Genomic DNA, 23353 nt, shown 5'->3' on the forward strand with positions numbered 1-23353 from the left:
TGAACTTCATTTAAGGCTTCGTCGTTTATCTGCTCATCCTCGCTCAGATTCGCGTCTTCATCAGGTGGCAAAATACAAAGATCAGGCTCCTGTGCGTCATCGAGTTCGCTATCGGATAGGCTATGAAAATAGTCTAACGCAGCTTCTAACGTTAAAAACTTGCGAGGCATCTCTAGATGGTAGTTTATACCCAATAATAATTGTAAAACACTAAACGGATGAAAACTATTTCATTCAGAGTCTAATAATACTCTAAAAACACAATCGTTGATACGTATGAAACTCGGTAAAAGAAACAGATCGCAACTTCGTCGAATCGTGAAATGAAATGAGACCGCTCATCGAAAGTCCCGTGTCTTTACCTCCCCCTGAGTCAAGTGATACATTTCTAAGGAATGTGAAACACATATGCAAATCTTAAAAATTGAATAGTGTAGAAGACAAGCAGATTTCCAACTGAGAAACTGTGATTGACTAACAATAGAGCGAACGAATTACACAGAATAAGGGTGTGAAAGGCAAGCTGATAACAGATGTCCATTGAACACGCGAATGAAAGAACCAAGCCCCTGTCCACAACAAAAAACAGGGGGGGGGGCTTGTGGACAGGTGTTGTTTGCTTTCACAAAATAATTGTGAAAGAAAGAATAGAATCGCACTCAAATTTTGCGAGTTACGAAAAAACCCCTCAAATACTATACTCCAAACGCCGATGCTCCCAAATGGGAACATTTTAATTTTTACGGAAATAACTCCCTAGAAATAATAATTGGACATATTTTGGTACGTTAAAACGAACAATATGTCCCCTGGCTACTAAATAAGACCAATAAAAAAAAATTTCTATTACTAAACCGCAAAAAAAACTATAAAATTGAAAGACATTTTTCCCTATAAATGTTATTCTACATAAAAAATGTTTNTCTAACGTTAAAAACTTGCGAGGCATCTCTAGATGGTAGCTTATACCCAATAATAATTGTAAAACACTAAACAGATGAAAACTATTTCATTCAGAGTCTAATAATACTCTAAAAACACAATCGTTGATACGTATGAAACTCGGTAAAAGAAACAGATCGCAACTTCGTCGAGTCGTGAAATGAAATGATGAAATGAGACCGCTCATCGAAAGTCCCGTGTCTTTACCTCCCCCTGAGTCAAGTGATACATTTCTAAGGAATGTGAAACACATATGCAAATCTTAAAAATTGAATAGGGTAGAAGACAATCAGATTTCCAACTGAGAAACTGTGATTGACTAACAATAGAGCGAACGAATTACACAGAATAAGGGTGTGAAAGGCAAGCTGATAACAGATGTCTATTGAACACGTGAATGAAAGAACCAAGACCCTGTCCACAACAAAAACGGGGGGGGGGGCTTGTGGACAGGTGTTGTTTGCTTTCACGAAATAATTGTGAAAGAAAGAATAGAATCGTACTCAAATTTTGCGAGTTACGAAAAAACCCCTCAAATACTATACTCCAAACGCCGATGTTCCCAAATGGGAAAATTTTAATTTTTACGGAAATAACTCCCTTGAAATAGTAATTGGACATATTTTGATGCGTTAAAACGAACTATATGTCCCCTGGCTACTAAATAACACCAATAAAAAATTTTCTGTTACTTTTTTTTAAAATTAGAGACTGAAAAACTTAAGAAAATTCTAAGTTCAGAAATTCTGTAAATTTGGCCTTAAATCTATAAAAAAATTTAATGATTTTCCAAAAATTAAGAGCATCTAAAATAAATTAATACTGTTCTGTGTCATTTCAGAAAATATGACAAATGTAAACAAATAATTAGGTTAGTAAAAGAATTCACAAAAAAATGTTCCCATTTGGGAACATCGGCAGGTAAAAGATTAATTCCTACTCTTATTTTTAGGCAACAAGGACAAGAAGGTTCCCACCTCAACTATCCTCAATTAATAATGAAGATTCTAAAGGTCAAACCGACCTTAGGTACCTCGACCAACCGATACGACTGCGACTAATACAAAAATAAATTAGAGTAAAAAAACAATTTATATATTTCAAAATATCAATATTTTTTTACGTTTTGGACATTGATTTGGATCTACACAGTCACCCTGGTCATTTCTAATTAATCCTTCACGACAGAAACAACCCTTGACACATTGTGCAGTGCAGACTTGATCATTTCCTGAGTTGGCACAAGTTTGGGGACATGCAGAACCGCAATCATTATAAACTTCGTTTTTGCCGCACATTTCTGAAAGTGCTGAGAAAACAAGTTTGAAGTATCAATATAACAAAGAAAGAAATATTATTTAATTCTAGAGAATATTAAAAATATCGAAGTGAAGATAAATAAAAATTAAATTTCAGTTTTCTGCTTTTTTATAGATATATAGTACACAAAACCAAACCACAATTACAGATTTAAGTAACATTAAAAATGTTCACAACTATACCTATTAAATAAAATTGCTAATAAAACTATACCTAATAAAAATAATTATTTACTTACGTTTTGGACATTGATTTGGATCTACACAGTCACCCTGGTCATTTCTAATTAATCCTTCACGACAGAAACAACCCTTGACACATTGTGCAGTGCAGACTTGATCATTTCCTAAGTTGGCACAAGTTTGGGGACATGCCGAACCGCAATCATTATAAACTTCGTTTTTGCCGCACATTTCTGAAAGTGCTGAGAAAACAAGTTTAAAGTCCCAATATAACAGAAAAAGAAATAATATATTGTTTTAGAGAATATTAAAAACATCGAAATGAACATAAATAAAAATTAAATTTCCGTTTTCTGTCCTTTTATAGAGATATAGTACGCAAAGCCTAACCACAATTACAAATATAAATAACATTGAAAATGTTCACAACTATAACCTGACATTTTAACATGATGCTTTAAATATAAATTAATTTTTTGAATCCATCTAACAAATCATTACAAAGCAAGAATAGTCTTGAAAAAGTAAATTTCCGACGTGAAATTCGATGGTTGAAAAATAAACATGTATTTTAAACAGTTTGAAATACACAAATACGTAGTTCAACATTTGAAGATGCTCTCCAATAGCTTATATATTTCATCAAAAATAAACAGAACTAAGTCGAAACAATGTAGTCAGATTTGTTTGTGTATTTTCTTTAATTTTTTAAAGTTTCAGTACTGCTCCAGAAGGCTTACAATAATTGTTAATAATATTTTACTGTAGTTTGCCATTAACAACTGACACATATATTAGTTAACTACGATTGCCTTCTACAAAAAAAAAATCATCTTTTTTCGGAGAAATTTCTGTATATAAAAATAGTTTACTCGTTCTCATTACAATAAAATTTAGTTGCTACACTAAATTAATTTATGAATTTGAAATTATCATAGGTTTCCTACGTTTTGGACACTGAGTTGGGTGCACACATTCACCGTAATCGTTTCTAACTAATCCTTCTTCACAGAAGCAGCCTTCGACACATTGTAAAGTACAGATTTCATCTTTTCCCAAGTTGGCACAAGTTTTGGGACATGCAGAGCCGCATTTAGTATAAACTTCATGTTTACCGCAAGTATTTGATATTGCTGAGAAAACAAGTTTAGAGAATCAAAGTAACAAAAGAGAAATATTATATTACATTAGAGGATATCAAAAATGGCAAAATGAGGCTAAATATTATCTAAATTTAAATTTTTTATCTTTTATACAGAAATATTACCTTTAGCCTAAACACAATCATTGATTTAAATAACATTCAAATAACTTAGAAAAGACCTAACATATAAAAATGTCGTATCAAATATATATTAATTTTCTGAATTTGTGTCCATTGAAAGATACGAAAAATGATGCTTGTTGAAAAAGAAACTCTACTGTCAATTATATTTGATTTGAAGTTTGAAAAATGAGCATATCTTTTTGAAAATAAAAATTCATAAATATGATCTACGTTTTTTTTTAAAGTTTATGTTCTCCAACAGTCCCAAAATTATGTACACATTAACAGTCCTACAATAATGTACACATTCATGCATACACACACGTTTAATGTTTCGGCTATTCTACGCATTCCTATTTGCCTGGATTCGAAAACAGCTCTCTGATAATTTCACATGAACCTAGAAGCAGAACTGATATTGATTTTTTTTAAATAAAGTTTATAATCACTGGAGACAGAATAGCATTTGGAGTTTTTTTCGGTTATTTGTATCTTGTTTTAAAACAAAATATACAAAATTTACTTAATAAGAACAAGAAAAACCCAGGTTTGTTTTATTATTTCATATAATATATAATTTTTAAGTTTGAAGTAATATCCCAAAAAAATTATCACAATCGTTAGTAATATCCAACAGATTTTGTTTGGCCCAGTGGATACCAACCACCTTTTGGTTTTAACGACTCGGTTTCTTTCTTAATTTATTCATGCTTAATAGTATGTTCCTGTGCTTTCCGAGTTTGCATAAAAATAATATTGTTAAAACTTGCACTAGTATCTTGCACACTTCATTAATTCCTTCACTTATTTTTAGGCAACCATGTTTCCACCTCAACGATCCTCACCGAATGATGAAGAGGTAACAGGCCAAACTGACTTAGGCACCCCGAAGAACTCATGCGATTGCGACTAGTACAGATATAAGTTACTGTAAAAAAATTACTTTATTTTAAAAAATCAATATTTTCTTACGTTTTGGACATTGATTTGGATGTACACATGCACCCTCGTCATTTCTAATTAATCCACCACGACAGAAACATCCTTCGACACATTGTTCGATGCAGAATTGATGTTTTCCCAAGTTAGAGCAAGTTTGGGGACATGCAGTGCCGCATTCATAGTAAACTTCATTTTTACCGCAAGTAGGTGAGGGTGCTGTTAATACAATTTCAAATTATCAATATAACAAAAATGATAAAAATAATATATTCCTTTAGAGAATATTAAAAACATCAAAATAAAGATAAATATAAATTAAATTTCAGTTTTCTGCTTTTATAAAGATATAGTGCACTGAAACTAAACACTATTACAGATTTAAATAAAATTGAAAATGTTCACGACTAAAATCAGACATTTTAACATGATGCATTAAATATAAATTAATCTTCTGAATTCATGTAAACAGATCAACAGAACAAATCATCTTTTTTTCAAGAATTTTTTTTTTTAAAGATAGTTTACTCGCTCACTACAATTAAAATTAGTGGCTACGCTAAATAAATTTATAAATTTCAAACTATGAAAGCTTTCTTACGTTTTGGACACTGATTTGGGTGTACACATTCACCATAGTCATTTCTAACTAATCCTTCTTCACAGAAACAACCTATCACACATTGTGCAGTGCAGACTTGATCTTTTCCTAAGTTGGCACAAGTTTTGGGACATGCAGAGCCACATTCAGTATAAACTTCATGTTTACCGCAAGTATTTGATATTGCTGAGAAAACAAGTTTAGAGTATCAAAGTAACAAGAGAAAAATATTATATTACTTTAGAGGATATAAAAAATGGCAAAATGAAGCTAAATATAATCTAAATTATCTTTTATATTGAAATATTACCTTAAGCCTAAACATAATCGTAAATTTAAATAGTATTCAAATGTTTTAGAGAAGATCTAACATATAAACATGGCAAATCTAAAATTAATTAATTTTCTTAATTTGTGTCCATCAAAAGATACGAAAAATGGTGTTTGTTGAAAAAGTAAATCTACAGTCAATTCTATTCGATTTGAAGTTTGAAAAATAGGCATATATTTTTATAAATATGCTCTTATAAATTTTTAAAAGAGTTTATGTACTCCAATAGTTCAACAAAAATGTACACGTTAACATTGTTACAGATACACACACGTTTAATGTGGAAACGATTATTCGTTTTCCTATTTGCCTGGATTCGAAAACAGGTTTTTTGACAATGGTTAATCTTCCTGTTTATTTCATATGAACCTAGAAGCATTAATGTAGCTCATTTTTTTGGAAAATAAAGTTAACCACTGGCAGCAGAACAACTTTTGGAGTATTTTATGGTTATTGGTATNTATATATATATATTTTTAAAACAAAATATACAGAACTTACTTCATTAAAACTAGAAAAATGTATTTGTTTGTAAAACTGGAAAAAACGTATTTGTATACATAATATATAAATTTATAGTTTGAAGTAATATCCTGAAAATTCATCACAATTGTTAATAATATCCAACAGATTCTTGGAACTTACAAATAAGTCATGGTTAATATCATGACTCTTAATATCATAGCAAATCATAGCAAATGGTTAATATCATAGCAAATTCAAACATTTCCAGTGCTTACTTAGAGATAATAACCTTTTAACACTATTATAAAAATAAAATTTTACACTGAATTAATTTATAAACTTTAAATGTCAAAATTTTCTTACGTTTTGGACACTGATTTGGGTGTACACATTCACCATTGTCATTTCTAATTAATCCTTTTTGACAAAAACAACCTGTGATACATTGTGCAGAGCAGACTTGATCTTTTCCCAAGTTGGCGCAAGTTACGGGACATGCAGAACCGCATTCAGTATAAACTTCGTTTTTACCACAAGTATCTGGTAGTATGGAGAAAATAGGCTTTAAGAATCAATTACAACAAAAGAAGAGTACTTATTTTAGGATAACTTTAGAGGGTGCTTATATTGACAAAATGAAACTGAAAAATTATTTATAAAACTGTAATGTTCTGCTCTTTCATACAGAAATATTTGCTTGAGCCTAATTAAAATCTCAGATTTAAATTAAACTGAAAATATTTTAAATTTGTTTTAAAACAGTGATAAATTAAACAGAATTTTTGATTTAAAAATAAATTCTCCCGTTTTTTTAAATACATCAAATTTACTTGTTGCAGCGAAAAAAACTTGAGCATTATTTCGTTGCGCTGCTAAAAAAATAACAAAACTCCTTTTCTTTTTTATTCTTGGGCGTTTCAGTAACCATTGCAATATCAAATATTACAATTATCTGTTATTCCTGATTATTGGAAAAGATTTTAAGACTGATTTTTAATTTTCAATTTTTAAAAAAAAAATTATTTTTAGATCTGACATGCCTCTCTTACACTTAAATTGCACGTTTGATATCACTTTGCTATATAACTATGTCTAACTGAATTTAGGACATCACACATTATACATTTTATTTTTAATTGGCTTGGATGGTAGTATTGCAGAGAGGTAATTGCTCTCACTAATATTTTCCCTACCAATATTAAGTATAAAGAAGGCATGGAATGAGATATATTGTTTTTGTAATTTTCAGGAAATAGTGAATTGTTTTTTGGTAAAATTGAATTTTACGATAAAAAGTAAAGACACCAAAAATACTAGTATTTTGTCTTTCACAATCAACGTTTTTTAACTTTTTTTTACACTTTCCGGTTTGAGTGCGGTAGTTTAGGTAATGGGGGTTTCACCTCCCAATGAGGAGACCTAGGTTTAATTCAATGTCGTTGCAGATTGATAGGAACTCTGCTTCAGATATACTTAAAAATATATCGGTAGTTTACGGATCAAAAGTTAGAATCACTGAGTCATGGGTGGTTTTCTCGGTTTTCCTCTTTACGTAATGCAAATTCGGGTTAGTTTCACTTAAAAAAGTTTCCACGAAGTCGAGTTTGCTCCAGTATTTCCCTTGTCTTCTAGGTTATATTCAATATTACAAGGCTTCGGACTAGAATACGGATAATTGTAAACTCAGATTTGGGTGAGCTGTTCAACTCCCATTATAAAATTAAATTAAATAAAATTTAATATTTTTAAAAACTTCTTTTTTGTAACTTTTGAACAACCTGTGCTTGGTAAAAGAGGATATAAAGTAATTTGATTGATGAGTAATTCGGTAAGTAATTTATATAATAAAGTAATTTAATTAATAAAGTAATTTAATTAATAAAGTAATTTAATTAAATTAATTTAATACAATATGCAAGGGGTAAAAGGTACCTGAAATGTGTACCGAGCTTCCGGGGGTATAGCCGGGCCCCCTTCCCCTGAGGATTACATCAGGGCACTGGTCGTCCAGTTTGGTCGTGGGGCCAACTACAATACCATGTAAAAGAACCCCAGTTCAGAAACCTCAACTAATTGCATATATCGGCACCATTTTATCCAGACGACTCGGCATGGAAAGGGACTTGAGATTTGGTGCATGGAACCTCCGCTCCCTACAAAATTTACGCATGTTTTTGACAACTGTAAGTTAGATATTCTTGCAATTCAGAAAATCAGATGGTTTGGAGAAGGAATTTCTGAAAATAGGGAATGCAGTGTATATTACAGCTGCCATGGCAAATCACATCATTTTGGTGTTGGCTTCATCTTGAACCAAAGACTCAGTAGGGCAGTCATTGACTTTCAGGCTATAAGCATGAGACTCTGTAAAATAAGACTGAAAAGAAGACATTACAACATAAGCCTGATTTGTGCTCATGCACCGACTGAAGAGAAAAACGGTATGGAAAAAGACTTATTTTACAACCTGCTGATGGAGAGCTATAATTCCTTCCCTGCACAGGACAAGAAAATAGTATTTGGGGACTACAATGCTATGATCGGATTTGTTAGACGCCACGCTGGTGCTGAAAGCCTTCACTACGATACTGATGGAAATGGACAGGGACTTTTTGACTTTGCTGACTCGGAAAATCTGTTCATCACAAGCATGGCAATCCCAAGTAGAGATATACACAAGAATGCTTGGTGGTGCCTGATGGGTTAACTCTTAACCAGATCGATCATATACTTGTGGATATGAGACACCGTAGCAATGTAATAGACGTGAGAAGTTTTAGAGGAACGCAAGTCGATATGGGCCGTATCCTTGCGATATCCAAAGTGAGACTCCGAATATGTTATAATTTCAATCACAGGAGAGAAATCAGAGATTTTAAACCTGACATTTCTGAATTAAATGATCAAAATATTCTTAAAGAATATAAAATTAACTTAGCAAAAGTAATTGTTGAATAAGAAGGGAAACAAGGCTTTACTTTTGATTGGTACGCAATAAAAAATACCATTTTGAAATCTGCACTTGAAGCTATCCCATACCTGAAATGACTGACCTAAAATGAGTGGTTTGACTATGATTGTAGAAAAGTCACAAAACACGAGAGCAAAGCCTATAGATTAATGCTACAAAAGCATCTCACAACAGTTTCCCAGGAAAAATATAGGAATCTGAGATGACTAGAAAATAAACTAAGGAGAAAAAACGGACACCCCTCCGCACAATTGTTAAGAAAAGAATAAAATATTTATATTATTTTTTTTATAAAATTAATATAAAACTATAAGAACTAAATGTGATTTTCATAGAAACTGAATAATTGCTTCAATTTAAATAAAATTCTATTAAGAAAGATTAAAAAAATAAATTTAAGAAATCTTAAAAGCTAGGCAATATGCAATGGCTATAGTGGCATCACAAAACGGTTCTGCATTTTCCTCCCTACGTTCCAACATAAAGATAAATAATATTTTTCGATAGCGTTTTCGCAGCAGCTTACAAGCAGTACTTTTACAAATCACGCTTGAATATCGTAGCACGTAACAACATGATTCATTAACATTTTATTAGCTTACAGTACTGTTTCTATATTTATAGCTGTTCAAATATTTATTTTTAAATTTTTTTCATTATATTGTTAACCATTTGCTTCAGGCTACTCTTGATCAAAGTATTCACATAATAATAAATGCTCTATAATATTTAGATTGATTCAACGATATAGGGAGCAGGAGACATGATTTTGTCAAACAGTTTCGTAAATTGTTCCACTTACAGATTTATGAAACAAATTTTAGAACTTAGAGTAAAAACATTGTTACCATAAAAATAACCTATCTAGATTAAAGTACTTTCTTATTAAAATATTTCAAATGAAATTGTCAGTGATTTCTGTTACGAAACATGTTGTGGAACATGTTACGAATTAGGTATCATTCCTATAGTTCAGGCATACAATTCTTACACTTTAGTTGAATGTTTCAAACCATCGTGTAACGCAACTTAGGCCAACAGAACTTCGGGCATACCATTATGTGTTTTCCATTTCATGGTTAGCGCAACCGCCAACAGAATGCAGAAAGGTATTTGAAACCATGAACTACTGCTCTGCAAAATATTTCCTCAACCAATGCAAAAATTAAAGAAAATATAGTATGAATGAAATAGTTTTCATGCAAATTACACTAATTAGTTTAGTACCATTTTTCAGACATTCTGGACAACATCTACATTTTGGTATTCGCATCTCGAAACCATCTGGACAGTTTTCTGGTATGGTTGGACAGTTGTATGATCCTGAGCAATCAGTTTGGCAATCATCTGGTTCTGCAGTTGCCACATTTGATGATGATTAGTTAAAGGAATGATATCAATAAGTTAATATATAAAAAGATTGAAAAGTTTAAATTAGCGGCATTTATTAAGATTAGTTGATCTTGATAAAAAACGTCATTGGCTTCAAAAAATTTGAAAATGTTTTTTAAAAAAATGTCGGAATGTTTGAAGCGTTCTAAAATAGGCGCTTATTTTCTCAATTTACAAAATATGAATGAAGAAATTTGAAACAAAACATTTTAAGTTTCCCCCCAAAAATTAAAGCTTAACGGAAAAAACAAAATAGAAAAACCACGGTAGCCTGAGAGTAAAACGTAAAAAATTAAGTTGAAAAGAAAATGATGAAAAAAACTCTAAAAACTGCTATGGCCGAGTGTTGCAAATGAGAGGTGAATGAATGTCCATGCGCTCTATGAGGAGGTGTTGAAGAACGCATGTTATTAACAAGAGAATCGGCAATTATATGTATGAAAAAAATTCCAGGGCTTCAAGATGATCTGATGTGGCAGAGGTAAAAATAAATTCGGCCGTATCGCTCAGTAATATTTTTATTATCATCATATTTCTGAAGCCATTGAAGTTTTTAATCAATCAAACAGTTTTATTCCTTTTACTTGGGATTGTTTATCTTAAAGATTTTCTTGTTTCTAAAATTATCTCACAGCGGAACAAACAGTATTAATCCTTCAAAATCCAATTCAAAATATTAATTATTCATAACTTAGTACAGTAAAATTAGAAAAATTACTTTTTATTGGTTCGCACGTATCGCAGCAACCGCAATCAGACCTCACTGGCGCGGAACCTTCAATGCAGTTAATTAGTTTACATTCATTCCCGTTACAATCGATGGCTGCGCACACTTCTGAACCTGGGAGTGCTATTTGAAGAGACGAAAAAAAGAGAATATTATAAAGGTAACAGCATATAGCTTGAAGATAATATTTATTTACATGTGGCAATGCATTTAATGTCGTATGACCATCACAGAAGTTAAAAGATATCGTTGCACACAAATAATTCACAACTAGTTAAGCAATATAAAATGAAAACAAAAGCTATAAAAAAGTTTTTACCATCAATATAAAACAGAAAATGTGCGCATAAAAGATCCCCACACAATTAGAAATTTTTTGGAAAAAATAGTCAAATAACAATTTATTTAATTGCTATTTCACCTTATACAAATAAAATTGTTAAATAACCATCAATCTATTTACTGTGAGAAACACTGTTTCTCCTAATACGGTTAAACAAATAGAATTTTATCGCACCAACTAGACGAGCTAATGAAGACACTTAATTCCTTGCAGCTGGGTGCTTAATATAACCAAGATTGCTAATCAGTCAATCTCATAACCGGGGTTCATTTTCCAGCGTTGACAACTCAATATTTTAGTCATTTCTTTCAACACAAAAAGTGTTTTCAGTGTTATGCACTCCCCAATTAGTGACCCTTGACTATTGGAATACGATACTCTCATTCACGCAAATACACCGAAGAGCCATTACATTATGATCACCCTCCATCTATAACAATGGGCTCGCCCTGGTTTTCATGGTTTCTTACCCAGGAACAATGTTTTCATGGGGCCCATCAGGACCCATAATCCTCATAAAACAATCCCTGACGTCTCTAAGCTACTTGAACATAGTTGCAGACCAGGTTCACCCATTCATGGCAACAGTTTTTCCTGCGGGGAACGGTGTTTACTTACAGGATAATGCACCGTGTCATAAGGGTCGAATCGTCATGGATTGGTTCGAGGAACATTCCAGTGACTTTCAAGTCATGTCTTGACCCCCAATTTCACCTGATCTTAATCCAATAGAGCGTTTGTGGTCCTACTTGGAAAACCAAATTCGTGCTACCACGCTACCCCCTCGCAATGGGAGGGAATTTCAGGACCAGTTGGTGAGCGCTTGGTACCAGATACCTCAGACTACCTATCAGCACCTTGTGGAATCAATGCCACGGCTGATGCTAGCAGTTTTAAGGGCTAAAGGTGGTCCTACATGTTATTAGCAGGGTGGTCATAATGTAATGGCTCTTCGGTGTAAAGCAGCGCCGTAAAGCTGTCTTTCACAAACATATCACTTATCACAATGTTTTTAGTTAAGTATCAGAATTTTCCTTCTCTTGCGATAAGTGAAAAAAAAAGGTAAACTAATTAAATCACATTTCATGGTTCATTTGATAAAACGCAAACCAAAACCTAACTGCAATGCCCAGTACCTAATGAAAGGCCTATATCAAATTTCCAGCTAAATTTTTCGATATATTTGAAGCCATACTTGTTGTAAATGTTTTTAAAAAAACGTATAGTTTGTATTCATGTTTTTTTTTAATATACTAGTTGTGAGCTATTCCACAACCGCAAAAGTTAAAAAAAATATTCTTTGCCTTTAAATTGGAGGAGCAGATTGCTGTCGTTTATATTACCATAATTTTAGAATGGAAATTAAAAGTGTTTAGTAAAACATTTCAAACCATTATACGGCACAACTTCTAACGAAACTCGGAACATACTTTTATGCGATTTTCATTTGATTGGCATAATTAGTGGGACCACTAACAGGATACGAAAGGGTAGTTGCTGTAATTCAGTGGTTCTCAAATGGTGTTCCGCGAAACCCTAAGCTTCCTTCCAAAGGTCCTAAGGGTCGATTGCACCATTTGATGATGATTAGTTAATACAATGATATCATTACGTTAATTTATAAAAATATTGGAAAGTTTATATTTATGTGAGTAAGACTAATTGTTCTTGATAAAAAACGTCATTGGCTTCAAAATATATAATAAAGGTTGAAAAAAATATCGAAAGGTCGATTAGAACTTTTTTACGAATTTTAAATGAAAGCATGTAATTAAATTTATATACGAGTAATAACTAAATATTTATTTAATATTTTTGTCTTTTTGTGAAATTATTCAATTAAAATGCTTATAAAGAAGGAAAATTAAAATTAAAATAGTTCTAACAACACTATATTGGATGAATAATGAAAAGGACTCATTTCTGAAAGAATTCATTAGTATTTCGCATAGAAACAAAATAACCAAATTCATCAATAAAGAAATATAACTCTCTCAAACCATCCACAACGTTCAAGTCCGATATTTTTTGTCTGTATTTCAATGAAAAACCAAGTTCTAACTCATGTATGTTCAGTTGATGCATGCAGACGCTAATAAATTGGAAGAATTTATGCTACTTCAGACATGTAAACTCATCTATTTTATATAACAATATTGATAGAACGATGCGATGAAGAAATTTCATTGTTTATTCACTCGCTAAATACTCTGAAAATATCAAAAAATATATATTTAATGTTTAATACTAAATACGGTATACTCTGGATATCTCGAAGTAAAAATGTCACTAAAAAATTTCGAGATAGCGAGTATACGAGATAACAAGTTCAGAACTAAACATTTTCTAAAAAGTAGAAAAATATATTCAAAAACACTTCGCTAAAAATGGAGTCCTGATACAAGAAAATAACTAAGAATAAACATGTTTGTATTGATAGTTGACTATAAGTCTAAATACTACAATGATAATTTTATTTTTAAAAGTAAGGCGAAAATAATTATGCATTAAATTGAAAAGAATTGGTTTATAATAAATTAACATTGTGATTTTTTCCGAAAATAATTGTTTTTCTATTTCTTAAAAAAATTTACATACCAAGGTTTTGAGCAGAAACACTTAATTTATATTAACATTAGGAGGATATATAATGACAAGAGGAAAATATTATTTGATGCAACAATTCTTTTTGAGGCATCTAAGCTCGAAATATCGAAACTATTCTGATCTTCAAAATTTTAATCGTTAAATAATTTCCTTTATTTTTAAATAAACCTCGTTGTTCCTCAAAAAAAAAATGATGAATCAGTTAAGATTTCATAGCCGTTTTATTCGATTCCATAGAACATTTTCCTCAATCTACATGAAATATAAAGAAAATATAGTATGAATTATATAGTTTTTCATAATTTTCATCAAACAGTATCTTTTTTCTGGCACACTGGATAGCAAGAACATTTTAGTGTTACCAACTCGTTACCTTCTTTGTAGTTTAGTGGTATCGCTGGAAAGCTGACAATCATTGGGGCATTCATTTGGTTATGAAGTTGTCACATTTGAGGAAGGTCAGTTAAAAGAAAGACAACAGTATGCAAATTTATAAAAAAAAATATTTAAATTAGCGTGAGTGAGATTAATTGTTCTTAATAAAAATGGTTTCACACACTTTTGAACCTGGGTTTGCGATGCAAAGAAAAAAAAAGCATATTATGAAGGTAAAAGCTTTAAATGTAATATTTATTTATATGTGACAGTGCATTTAATGATCTATGATCATGGCAATAGTTAAAAGATATCACTCCTCACGAATAATTCTCAATTAGTTAGATAATTGTTTCTACGCCCGTTGGCTTCTTGGCGTCATTGTTCTCAGCCAAGTGTCAGTTAATGTACAACAACCAAAGAGTATACACGCTCGTGTTGTCTCTCCGCACAACACCTACTAGAAGTAGAAAGGCCTCAGCACGGATCAATTTAGTAGTCCGATGTGACGAAGTTAACTGCGCAGTAGACGAAAAATAAGAAAGATGTCATTACGTTAGGGGTACTAAGCTGCGCAGTGTTTGAAAATACAAAATATGTCATTACGTTTGGACTACTAAGGGATATTTATGGTAACCCGTGCTGAGGCCTGTTCTTTCTAGGAGGTGTTGCTCCGCAGCGCTACCAGCGCATCCCTCAAATAAAGTGTTTACAGTCCATAAAGGTATAATTGTCCAGGCTGAATTTTATACGCATTGCAATCTATCGCAGAACAATAATATAAGTTATAAAATGAAAAAAAAGCTCATGAAGTGCTTTTACGATCAATATTAAGCAGCAAGGCATGCGTAAAAAGTCACCACTCTGTTAGAAATTTCCCGGAAAATGGAATATAACAATAAAATTTTTTAATTTCTTATTTCACCATATTCAAATAAAACAATCAAATAACCATAAATAATACAAACTCTTAATTAAGAAATAAATCCGTTTATTAACTGCTTTCAGCTAATATGGCTGTCTATCTAATTAAGACACTCAATTGCGGCTGCAGACATATTGCAACCCAGAGAGCTAATCTGTCTAATTTTTAAGATTTCCAATAAAAGAAATAAAACAAAGGGGAAAAATAAAATATAGTAATCGCGATTGCCAATGAGTGAAACATAAAAAATATATCTGAAAAAATAATAGGGGGAAATAAAATAGAAAAACTGTTTTAGCTGAAAATAAAGGCAAAATGAATTTCCTCGCTCTAAGGAAAAGTGATGATGAACTTAGGTCTTTAATAAGAGAATTGGCATTCATATGAATGAGACAAGATTCCAGGGCATTAAGATGAGCTGATGCTGCAAAACATTGCATTGTCGCACAATATTTTTCTTCACACATTTTTTGAAGCCAATGAAGTTCTTAATCATTCATGCATTTCCATTTCTTTTTCTTGGTATTATTTATTTAAGATTTTTTGTTATTAAAATTATAATATCATGGGAATAGCTGTTGAAATTATTTATCGGTTAATAGCTGTTATCAAACATAATGTTAATGTTATTCAGCTGTTAATATTATCAAACATAAGTATTAATTTCAACATAACATAGTGCACGTATAATAAATGCATTTACTTTTCACTAGTTCACATTTATCGCAGCAACCACACCAAGACCTTACTGGCTTGTAACCTGGAGCACAATCAACTGCTGGACATGGACTTCCTCTGCAATCAACGGTTTCGCACACTTCTGAACCTGGGGTCGCTAGGTAAAAAAAATAGGCATGAAAATACTTAATTTAAAGATTTAAAGAAAATATTAAGTTACTTGTGCGCATTGCATCAGTCTCTGATAAGCAAAAATAAACAATGTATGGCTGCGCAAATTTCTAAGAACGTGTTTAATTTTTGTGAACATGACAGCATTTGAAATATACCGTTTTATACAAATAGGGCACAACAGCATTTTAATAACAGCACTAAAATTAATACAAAATGCTGAAATCTAAATACCAGAATTTTTTGCCGTAATTTTTTACAGTAATAATAATAGTGATTGGATTATATTAAATTAAATATTGTTGTAAAAATTATGAGGCATCAGATTATTAGTACATAAACTTTTACTGTAAAATATAGATTTCATGTAAAAACAAACACGTTACCTGAATTCTGACATATTTTACCATAATTTAATCAGGAATTTTTTACTGTGCACGTAATTATTATTAGATAAGCGATTACAACAGAAGCTTAAGAAATAGTTATACAATCAATATTAAGGAGCAAGTACATTGAGCAAAAAATTCCACCCTGAATAACTTTTGATCTAATGATCGGATTCTTAAAGACTAGAGAGGGTAACCTCAAATATGCTAATTAATAAATGCAGAGGATGATTTATGTTACAAAATTAGTCATCAAACCTCGCTTTCTCTGAATAAACATACTTTTTATTCGAAGGATTTGGATTGCTGACCTCTGAAATCTAAGAAGTAGCCGCAATCTGGGATATATTATCACAATAGTTTGGTTAGGAGAGTGTTCTAAAGATTGAACCCATAATGTCAATTTAAATTTTTTCTTCTTTATCTCAAGAACTTTTTAAGCGAATAGAAAATTTTTTACACACAGTTATTAAATTAGTTTATCCAAAGATAATTCGATGCCAAAAATACATTTTAGTAAATATTTATTAAATTTCATTATTTTATTAAAAATGGTCGGAAAATATTTTAACTGTAAGGTATACAATTTCTTGCATCTTTTTAAAGAATATATTTTAGACAGCAAAATACAAAATTTGTGAATAGTTGCGAAATCGAACTTTATGTATCTGACTTTTTTTTGAAATTTAATACTTTGGAGCTAATTGGAGCTATTCGACCAATTTTGCTCAAATTTTGTATTTTGTTAAATAAAATTAATTTTTTTAAATGATGTGAGAAATTGCATTCCTTACAAGTAAAAATGTTTCAACCATTCTTAAATAAAATTATAAAAAATATAACATACTTGTTAAAAAAATACTTTTTGCATGGCATTATCTTTATCTAAACGAATTTCATAATTGTAAGTAAAAATATTTTACATTCGCTTTAGAAGTGCACAATATATAAAGAAATACTCAAGAATTAAAATTAACATCCTAACTTAAGAGCACACTCCAGACCAAACTATTTTTCTTAAAATTAAGTTTCATTTAAACAACTCCTCATACTCCACAATGTACAACATGAGGCTTACAGAAGTAAGTGGGCAAAGTACAAAAGAAAAAAGCTGCAAAGAAGCAGAATGAGAATTAAAAGTTTAAGCTGTTTACAAAATTTCGCAAAATAGTAAGCTATTCAGTGCACATAACTAAAGAGGATAAAACAGGTGGGCAATAAATAACTGAAATTCTCAACTCCTTTTCAAACTTTCTCTTTGGCTTGAGTATAACTTACAATAAAAAAATAATATGTTCAACAGCTTCAGAGTCCTGTTCACGTGAGAAAAGATTATCATTAATCAAATTAAACTTAAACAAGTAACTTTTAAAATTACCGTGACCAGTAAGAATCTAGGACAGCTTAAAGTCAGTAGAAAAAGTTTTACTCCGATGAAAAATAGTTGGGAAGAATTTTTTAGTCCACCCAGCTTTTGGGGGAGCCAAATATTCTTTGTTCCAGTCAAAACAGTTATTTCCGAAGCAACATGTTCCCAATGTAAAAGCGGGACAGACATAAGCAAATCAATATCAAGGCTAGTCGCATCCTTGGCCAACTGATCTGCTCTATCATTCCCGAAATCACCATTATGGCCTCGAACATAAGCAAAATTGATGTTAGCAACTCCATCAAGGGCATTCACTATGGACTGAATGCCGACAACGAGTTTCTCCACAGCATCTGTATTAAGCAGCAACTGAAGAGAAGAAAGTGAATCAGAGCAAACAAGATATCTATGACTCACATTATGCACAATAGAGAGAGGGAGAGAAAATTTACGATAAGATTAATGTACAGCAGTTCGGCTTGAAAAACTGAGCACTCGTCTCTTATTCGATGCTGGAGAATAATTTTTCCTCTCCGTCTTCATAAATAACGTAGGCAAGCTCAACTTTCCAATTCAATTTACTTCAATCTTGTAACAAATAGTATTGTGCTCAATAAGGGTTTCCTTGGAATACGACACAAGCGTGATGGGCTTCCTGCTTGAAGGATGTGGCAAGAAAGATCCCGGTTGCTTCCAATCAAGGGTGTCACGACAATTACTCAAATAGTTTTCTCTAACTTTGGTTTGAAGTTTGCTCACAACTAAATCAATAGGTGGCAGACCAGAAATAGCAAATACTGTTTATAACTATAAGTCCTGTATCCTTTAATGATCCGAAGCAGAAATATCCGTTGAGTCCTCATAAGAAGCCTGTAATTAATTTTTTTCCTTAAGGAATGCCTACAAGATCTCGAAGCATAAGATATAAGAGGAATGATTGCCTGTTTATAGATCAGTCTAAGAACATCATATTTCACATTTCATCATCATCGTTTTCGTTTTTTTTTTAAAACAAAACATACAAAACTTATTTAATTAAAACAATAAAAAACATATTTCTTTTATTATTTCATATAATATATAATGTTTAAGTTTTAAGTAATATCCAGAAAATTTATCACAATTGTTAGTAATATCAAACAAATTTTTGGTACTTACAACTAACTCATGATTAATATCATTACTCTGTCCACAAGCAAATTCAAACGTTTTCAGTGCTTGCATAGAGATAATTAACTCTTTACACAATTATAAAAATTAACTTTTATACTGAATTAATTTAAAAATTTTAAATATCAAAATTTTCTTACGTTTTGGACACTGATTTGGGTGTACACATTGACCATAGTTATTTCTAACTAATCCTTTTTGACAAAAACAACCTGCGACACATTGTTCAGTGCAGACTTGATCTTTTCCCAAGTTGGCACAAGTTTTGGGACATGCGGACCCGCAATAATCATAAACTTCGTGTTTACCACAAGATGGTGCTGAGAAAACAAGTTAAGAAAGTCAATGTAACGATAAAGAAATAATATATTATTTTAGAGGATATTAAAAATGGCAAAATGAAGCTGAATATAATCTAAATTTTAATTTTTTCTCTTTTATACAGAAATATTACCTTTAACCTAAACACCATCATAGATTTAATTAACATTCAAATGACTTAGATCTAACATTTAAAAATGTCGTATCAAACGTAAATTAATATTCCGAATTTGCAAAAGATACTAAAAATGATTTTTGTTGAAAAAGTAAATCTACAATCAATTCAATTGGGTATAATATGAAAAAAACACAACTACTTCGATTTTGTAGGAACAACATATGACGCAATGCTAAACGAATGGAATTTAGTTGTTGTTTATTTAGTTATTGTTATTAGTAGTTGTTGTTATTTGTTTTAGTTGTTGTTGTTTATTTAGTTGTATTTAGTTTCAATAACTTTTCTTTATAATGCAATAAAATCTGGCGAGCAGCTATTTAACGATCGAACACTTCGTTTGTTTATTTGTTGCTTGACGTTAGACTCGCAGAAAATGCCGTTCATGGGTTAAATTTAGTAGGAATAACACAACCTGTGACGTAGGCTATATTATACCCAATTTGATTTGAGGTTTGAAAAATAAGTTTGTTTTTTTTTAAAAATATAGAATTCATAAATATGCTCTGAGTTTTTTTAAAGAATTAATGAGGCGCGATTATTCGTTTTTCTATTTTCCTGGATTCGAAAACAGGTTTTTTGACAACTGTTAATCTTTCTGTTTACTTCACATGAACCTAGAAGCAGTATTGGTATTCATTTTTTTTAAATAAGGTGAATCGCTGGAAAGAGAACAACTTTTGGAGTATTTTTCGGTTACTTTTTTAAAAAACAAAACATACAAGACTTACATCATTATAACAATAAAAAACATATTTGTTTTATTATTTCATATAATTATTCGAAAATTTATTGATTATCATTTATCTGAATCGAAAATTTATCACAATTGTTAGTAATATCCAACAGATTTTTGGCACTTACAGCAAACTCATGGTTAATATCACTTCACTGTTCACAAGCAAATTCAAACGTTTTCAGTGCTTAAATAGAGATTCATTTCAAATTGAACTCTTTACACTAATATGAAAATAAAATGTTACACTGAATTAACTTATAAATTTTAAATATCAAAATTTTCTTACGTTTTTGACACTGACTTGGTTGTACACATTCTCCGTAGTCATTTCTTACTAATCCCTTTTGACAGAAACAACCTTTGACACATTGTTCAGTGCAGACTTGATCTTTTCCCAAGTTAGCACAAGTTTTGGGACATGCAGACCCGCATTCAGTATAAACTTCGTTTTTACCGCAAGTATCTGGTAGTATTGAGAAAATAGGCTTGAAGAATCAATTTCAATAGAAAAGTGATTATTTTAGGATTAGAGAGTATTCATAATGGCAAAATGAAGCGAGTATTTATAATGGCGAAATGAATTTTTTTTTATTAAACTGTAATGTTCTGCTTTTTTATACAGAAATATTTAATTGAACCTAATTACAATCTCAGATTTTAATTAAACTGAAAATATTTTAAATTAGTTTTAAAACAAAGATAAATTAAACAGAATATTTTTTGAATGACAATAGTCGAGTTTGTTCCATTACTTTTCCCTGTCTTCTGGATTATATTCAATATTACAAGGATTCGGACTTCAACATCAACTAATGGACATGTCGTACTTTAAGACCTTTAAAACGTTATACACTGTCAAAAAGAAGCTAAGGACCATTTCTTAACTAAATACTAAATTCCTCATCTCGTGGTAGACGCTTATAATAAAGATTTCAAAATTGTAAACTCCGTTCGAAAGCTATTATAGTGCTCCAATTTTTAATTAAACTGTATTTTTGTCATCAGAAGACTTCAACCTTCTTCCTCCAAAAATCAAACGCTTCATAGCGCTTTAGTATAAATTCTTTACTGTATATGAGATGTAGTTTTTTTGTAGAATTTAAGTATAATTTTTTACGGTTTGAGACACATCTGAATTCTGTTATGAAGGGGGGATATTTATCCTAGAAAAATGAATAAAAATGCTTAAGAAAAACTGATTTATTATGTAAATCTTAAAATAAAGAACATGGCAGTTTTCCAAAATTATAAAATAAGGAAACAAGGTCACTTAAAGGGGTAAAAAAATCTTACTTATTCTCTCATCAAGAAATAACCGTTTATTAGTGCTTGGGTGGAGGGCATAAGCCCCCAGTCCTTACGCTCAGAAATGAAAATTATGAGTAAATTGAATTGATCCTAAACGGACAGTTAGGAGAATGAGATGAGTGCCACGTTTGGCGATTTAACGAAAGATAACATAGACAAAAAATAAAGCCTACCCCCCTTATTAATATTAAATTTAAAACTATTTTTACGAAGGCTAATAGCCAAAAGACTATGAGAGTTATAAAGAGTATTATTAAAGAGTTATAAATAGAATTTTATTAGAATAGAGAATAGAACAAAACCCCATAGAAATATCCTATGGCATTTTTTTATGGCAATCCTATGGCTAATTTTCCTAAGGGTTTTTAAACTATAATTTATTTAATTATAGTTTTTGTATATAATTTAAAAAGAAGATTTCAAAAAAGCAATAATTCAAGAAACAAGCAATGGAAACATGACAGTGAGAAACAATATATCTAAACCTAAAAAAAAAGAAGAAAGAAATGAAATAAAACAAGAAAAAAGTTTATGAAAAATACTCAACTGAATTATAAAACACAAATTATAAAGATCATATAGAGGAAAATAGTAATAATTACTTTATATTTTTTGCACTCATTACATCATTTACAAGGAGTTTTGGCAGATGTGTAAGACGAAGAAAATTTTATCAATGGGCAAAGAACTGCTTTACAGTTAACATCACAAGGTAGATTAATATTAATAATTAAGAAAAGCAAGAAAATAAGACTAGATAAAATATTAAAACAAGAATATAATAGGCGAGATATTAACTAATAAATAATTAGTAATAGTAATAATTAATCAAACAAAAATATTCAAAAATTAAATAAACAAAAACTTATTCGTACAATGTGCTAAAAAATACACGGACCACCTGGAATAACTTTTATCTAATGATCTTCACGTTCTAGGACTCAATCTTATTGGTGCAAGGAGGTGACTTCAAATATGCTAATTAATTAATGCAGACGATATTTTTAAGTTATGCAATCAGACACAAAAGCGCTGTTTCCCAGAATAAACAAATTTTTTATGATGGATTCGGATTTCAAACCCCCAATACATAGGGGGGGTGTAAGGCCTCATTAGTTTGGTCAAGAAATAGGTTTGGTTAGGATCCCTTAATGTAAATTTTATTTATTGTCTATTTCGTCATATCCTGCGTATTTTAAGCGAATGGAAAAGTTGCTGCTCGCAATTATAAAAATTTGTTTACCCAAAGACAATTGAAACAAAAAAATAATTTTTAGTTAATATTTATTTGAAGTCCAAAAGTCTATTCGATCAATTGTGCTCAAATTTAGTATTTTGCCGCCTTAAAATTGCATTCTTTAACTATAATGTAAAAGTGTGCATACCTTACAAGTCAAATTTGTTTTGGACTAATACCAAGTAAAGGAACAAAAATTTATTTTTTAATGTTATTTATAATTTTTTTTTGCATGGAATCTTTGGATAAACGAATTTCATAATTAAGTGCCATACTTTTTAATTCCGCTTAAAAATTTCTCGAAATATGGCAAAATACACAAAAAAAAAAATATTTATTAATTTGTCCAAATGTTGGACCGCTCTCTTGACTGAACTATTAGGACCATATTTCTCATATATAGTCAAGA

General features: G+C 30.9%; 1 protein-coding gene across 1 annotated transcript in view; it reads right to left on the reverse strand.

The window, feature by feature from the left end:
• The window catches only part of LOC107452389 (zonadhesin-like), a 547551-nt gene that overhangs the window by 74587 nt on the left and 449611 nt on the right, over nt 1-23353 (reverse strand). The window contains exons 3-13 of the mRNA XM_071180366.1: nt 20686-20861; nt 19305-19484; nt 16091-16222; nt 11129-11260; nt 10246-10371; nt 6411-6587; nt 5252-5437; nt 4684-4869; nt 2501-2686; nt 2066-2251; nt 6-172 (exon numbers count right to left, since the gene is read on the reverse strand). Of these exons, the coding sequence (XP_071036467.1) occupies nt 6-172; nt 2066-2251; nt 2501-2686; nt 4684-4869; nt 5252-5437; nt 6411-6587; nt 10246-10371; nt 11129-11260; nt 16091-16222; nt 19305-19484; nt 20686-20861 (1834 nt within the window). The remainder of the gene's footprint in view (nt 1-5; nt 173-2065; nt 2252-2500; nt 2687-4683; nt 4870-5251; nt 5438-6410; nt 6588-10245; nt 10372-11128; nt 11261-16090; nt 16223-19304; nt 19485-20685; nt 20862-23353) is intronic.

The sequence above is a fragment of the Parasteatoda tepidariorum genome, chromosome 4 (assembly GCF_043381705.1).
Source record: "Parasteatoda tepidariorum isolate YZ-2023 chromosome 4, CAS_Ptep_4.0, whole genome shotgun sequence".
Lineage (NCBI taxonomy): Eukaryota > Metazoa > Arthropoda > Arachnida > Araneae > Theridiidae > Parasteatoda > Parasteatoda tepidariorum.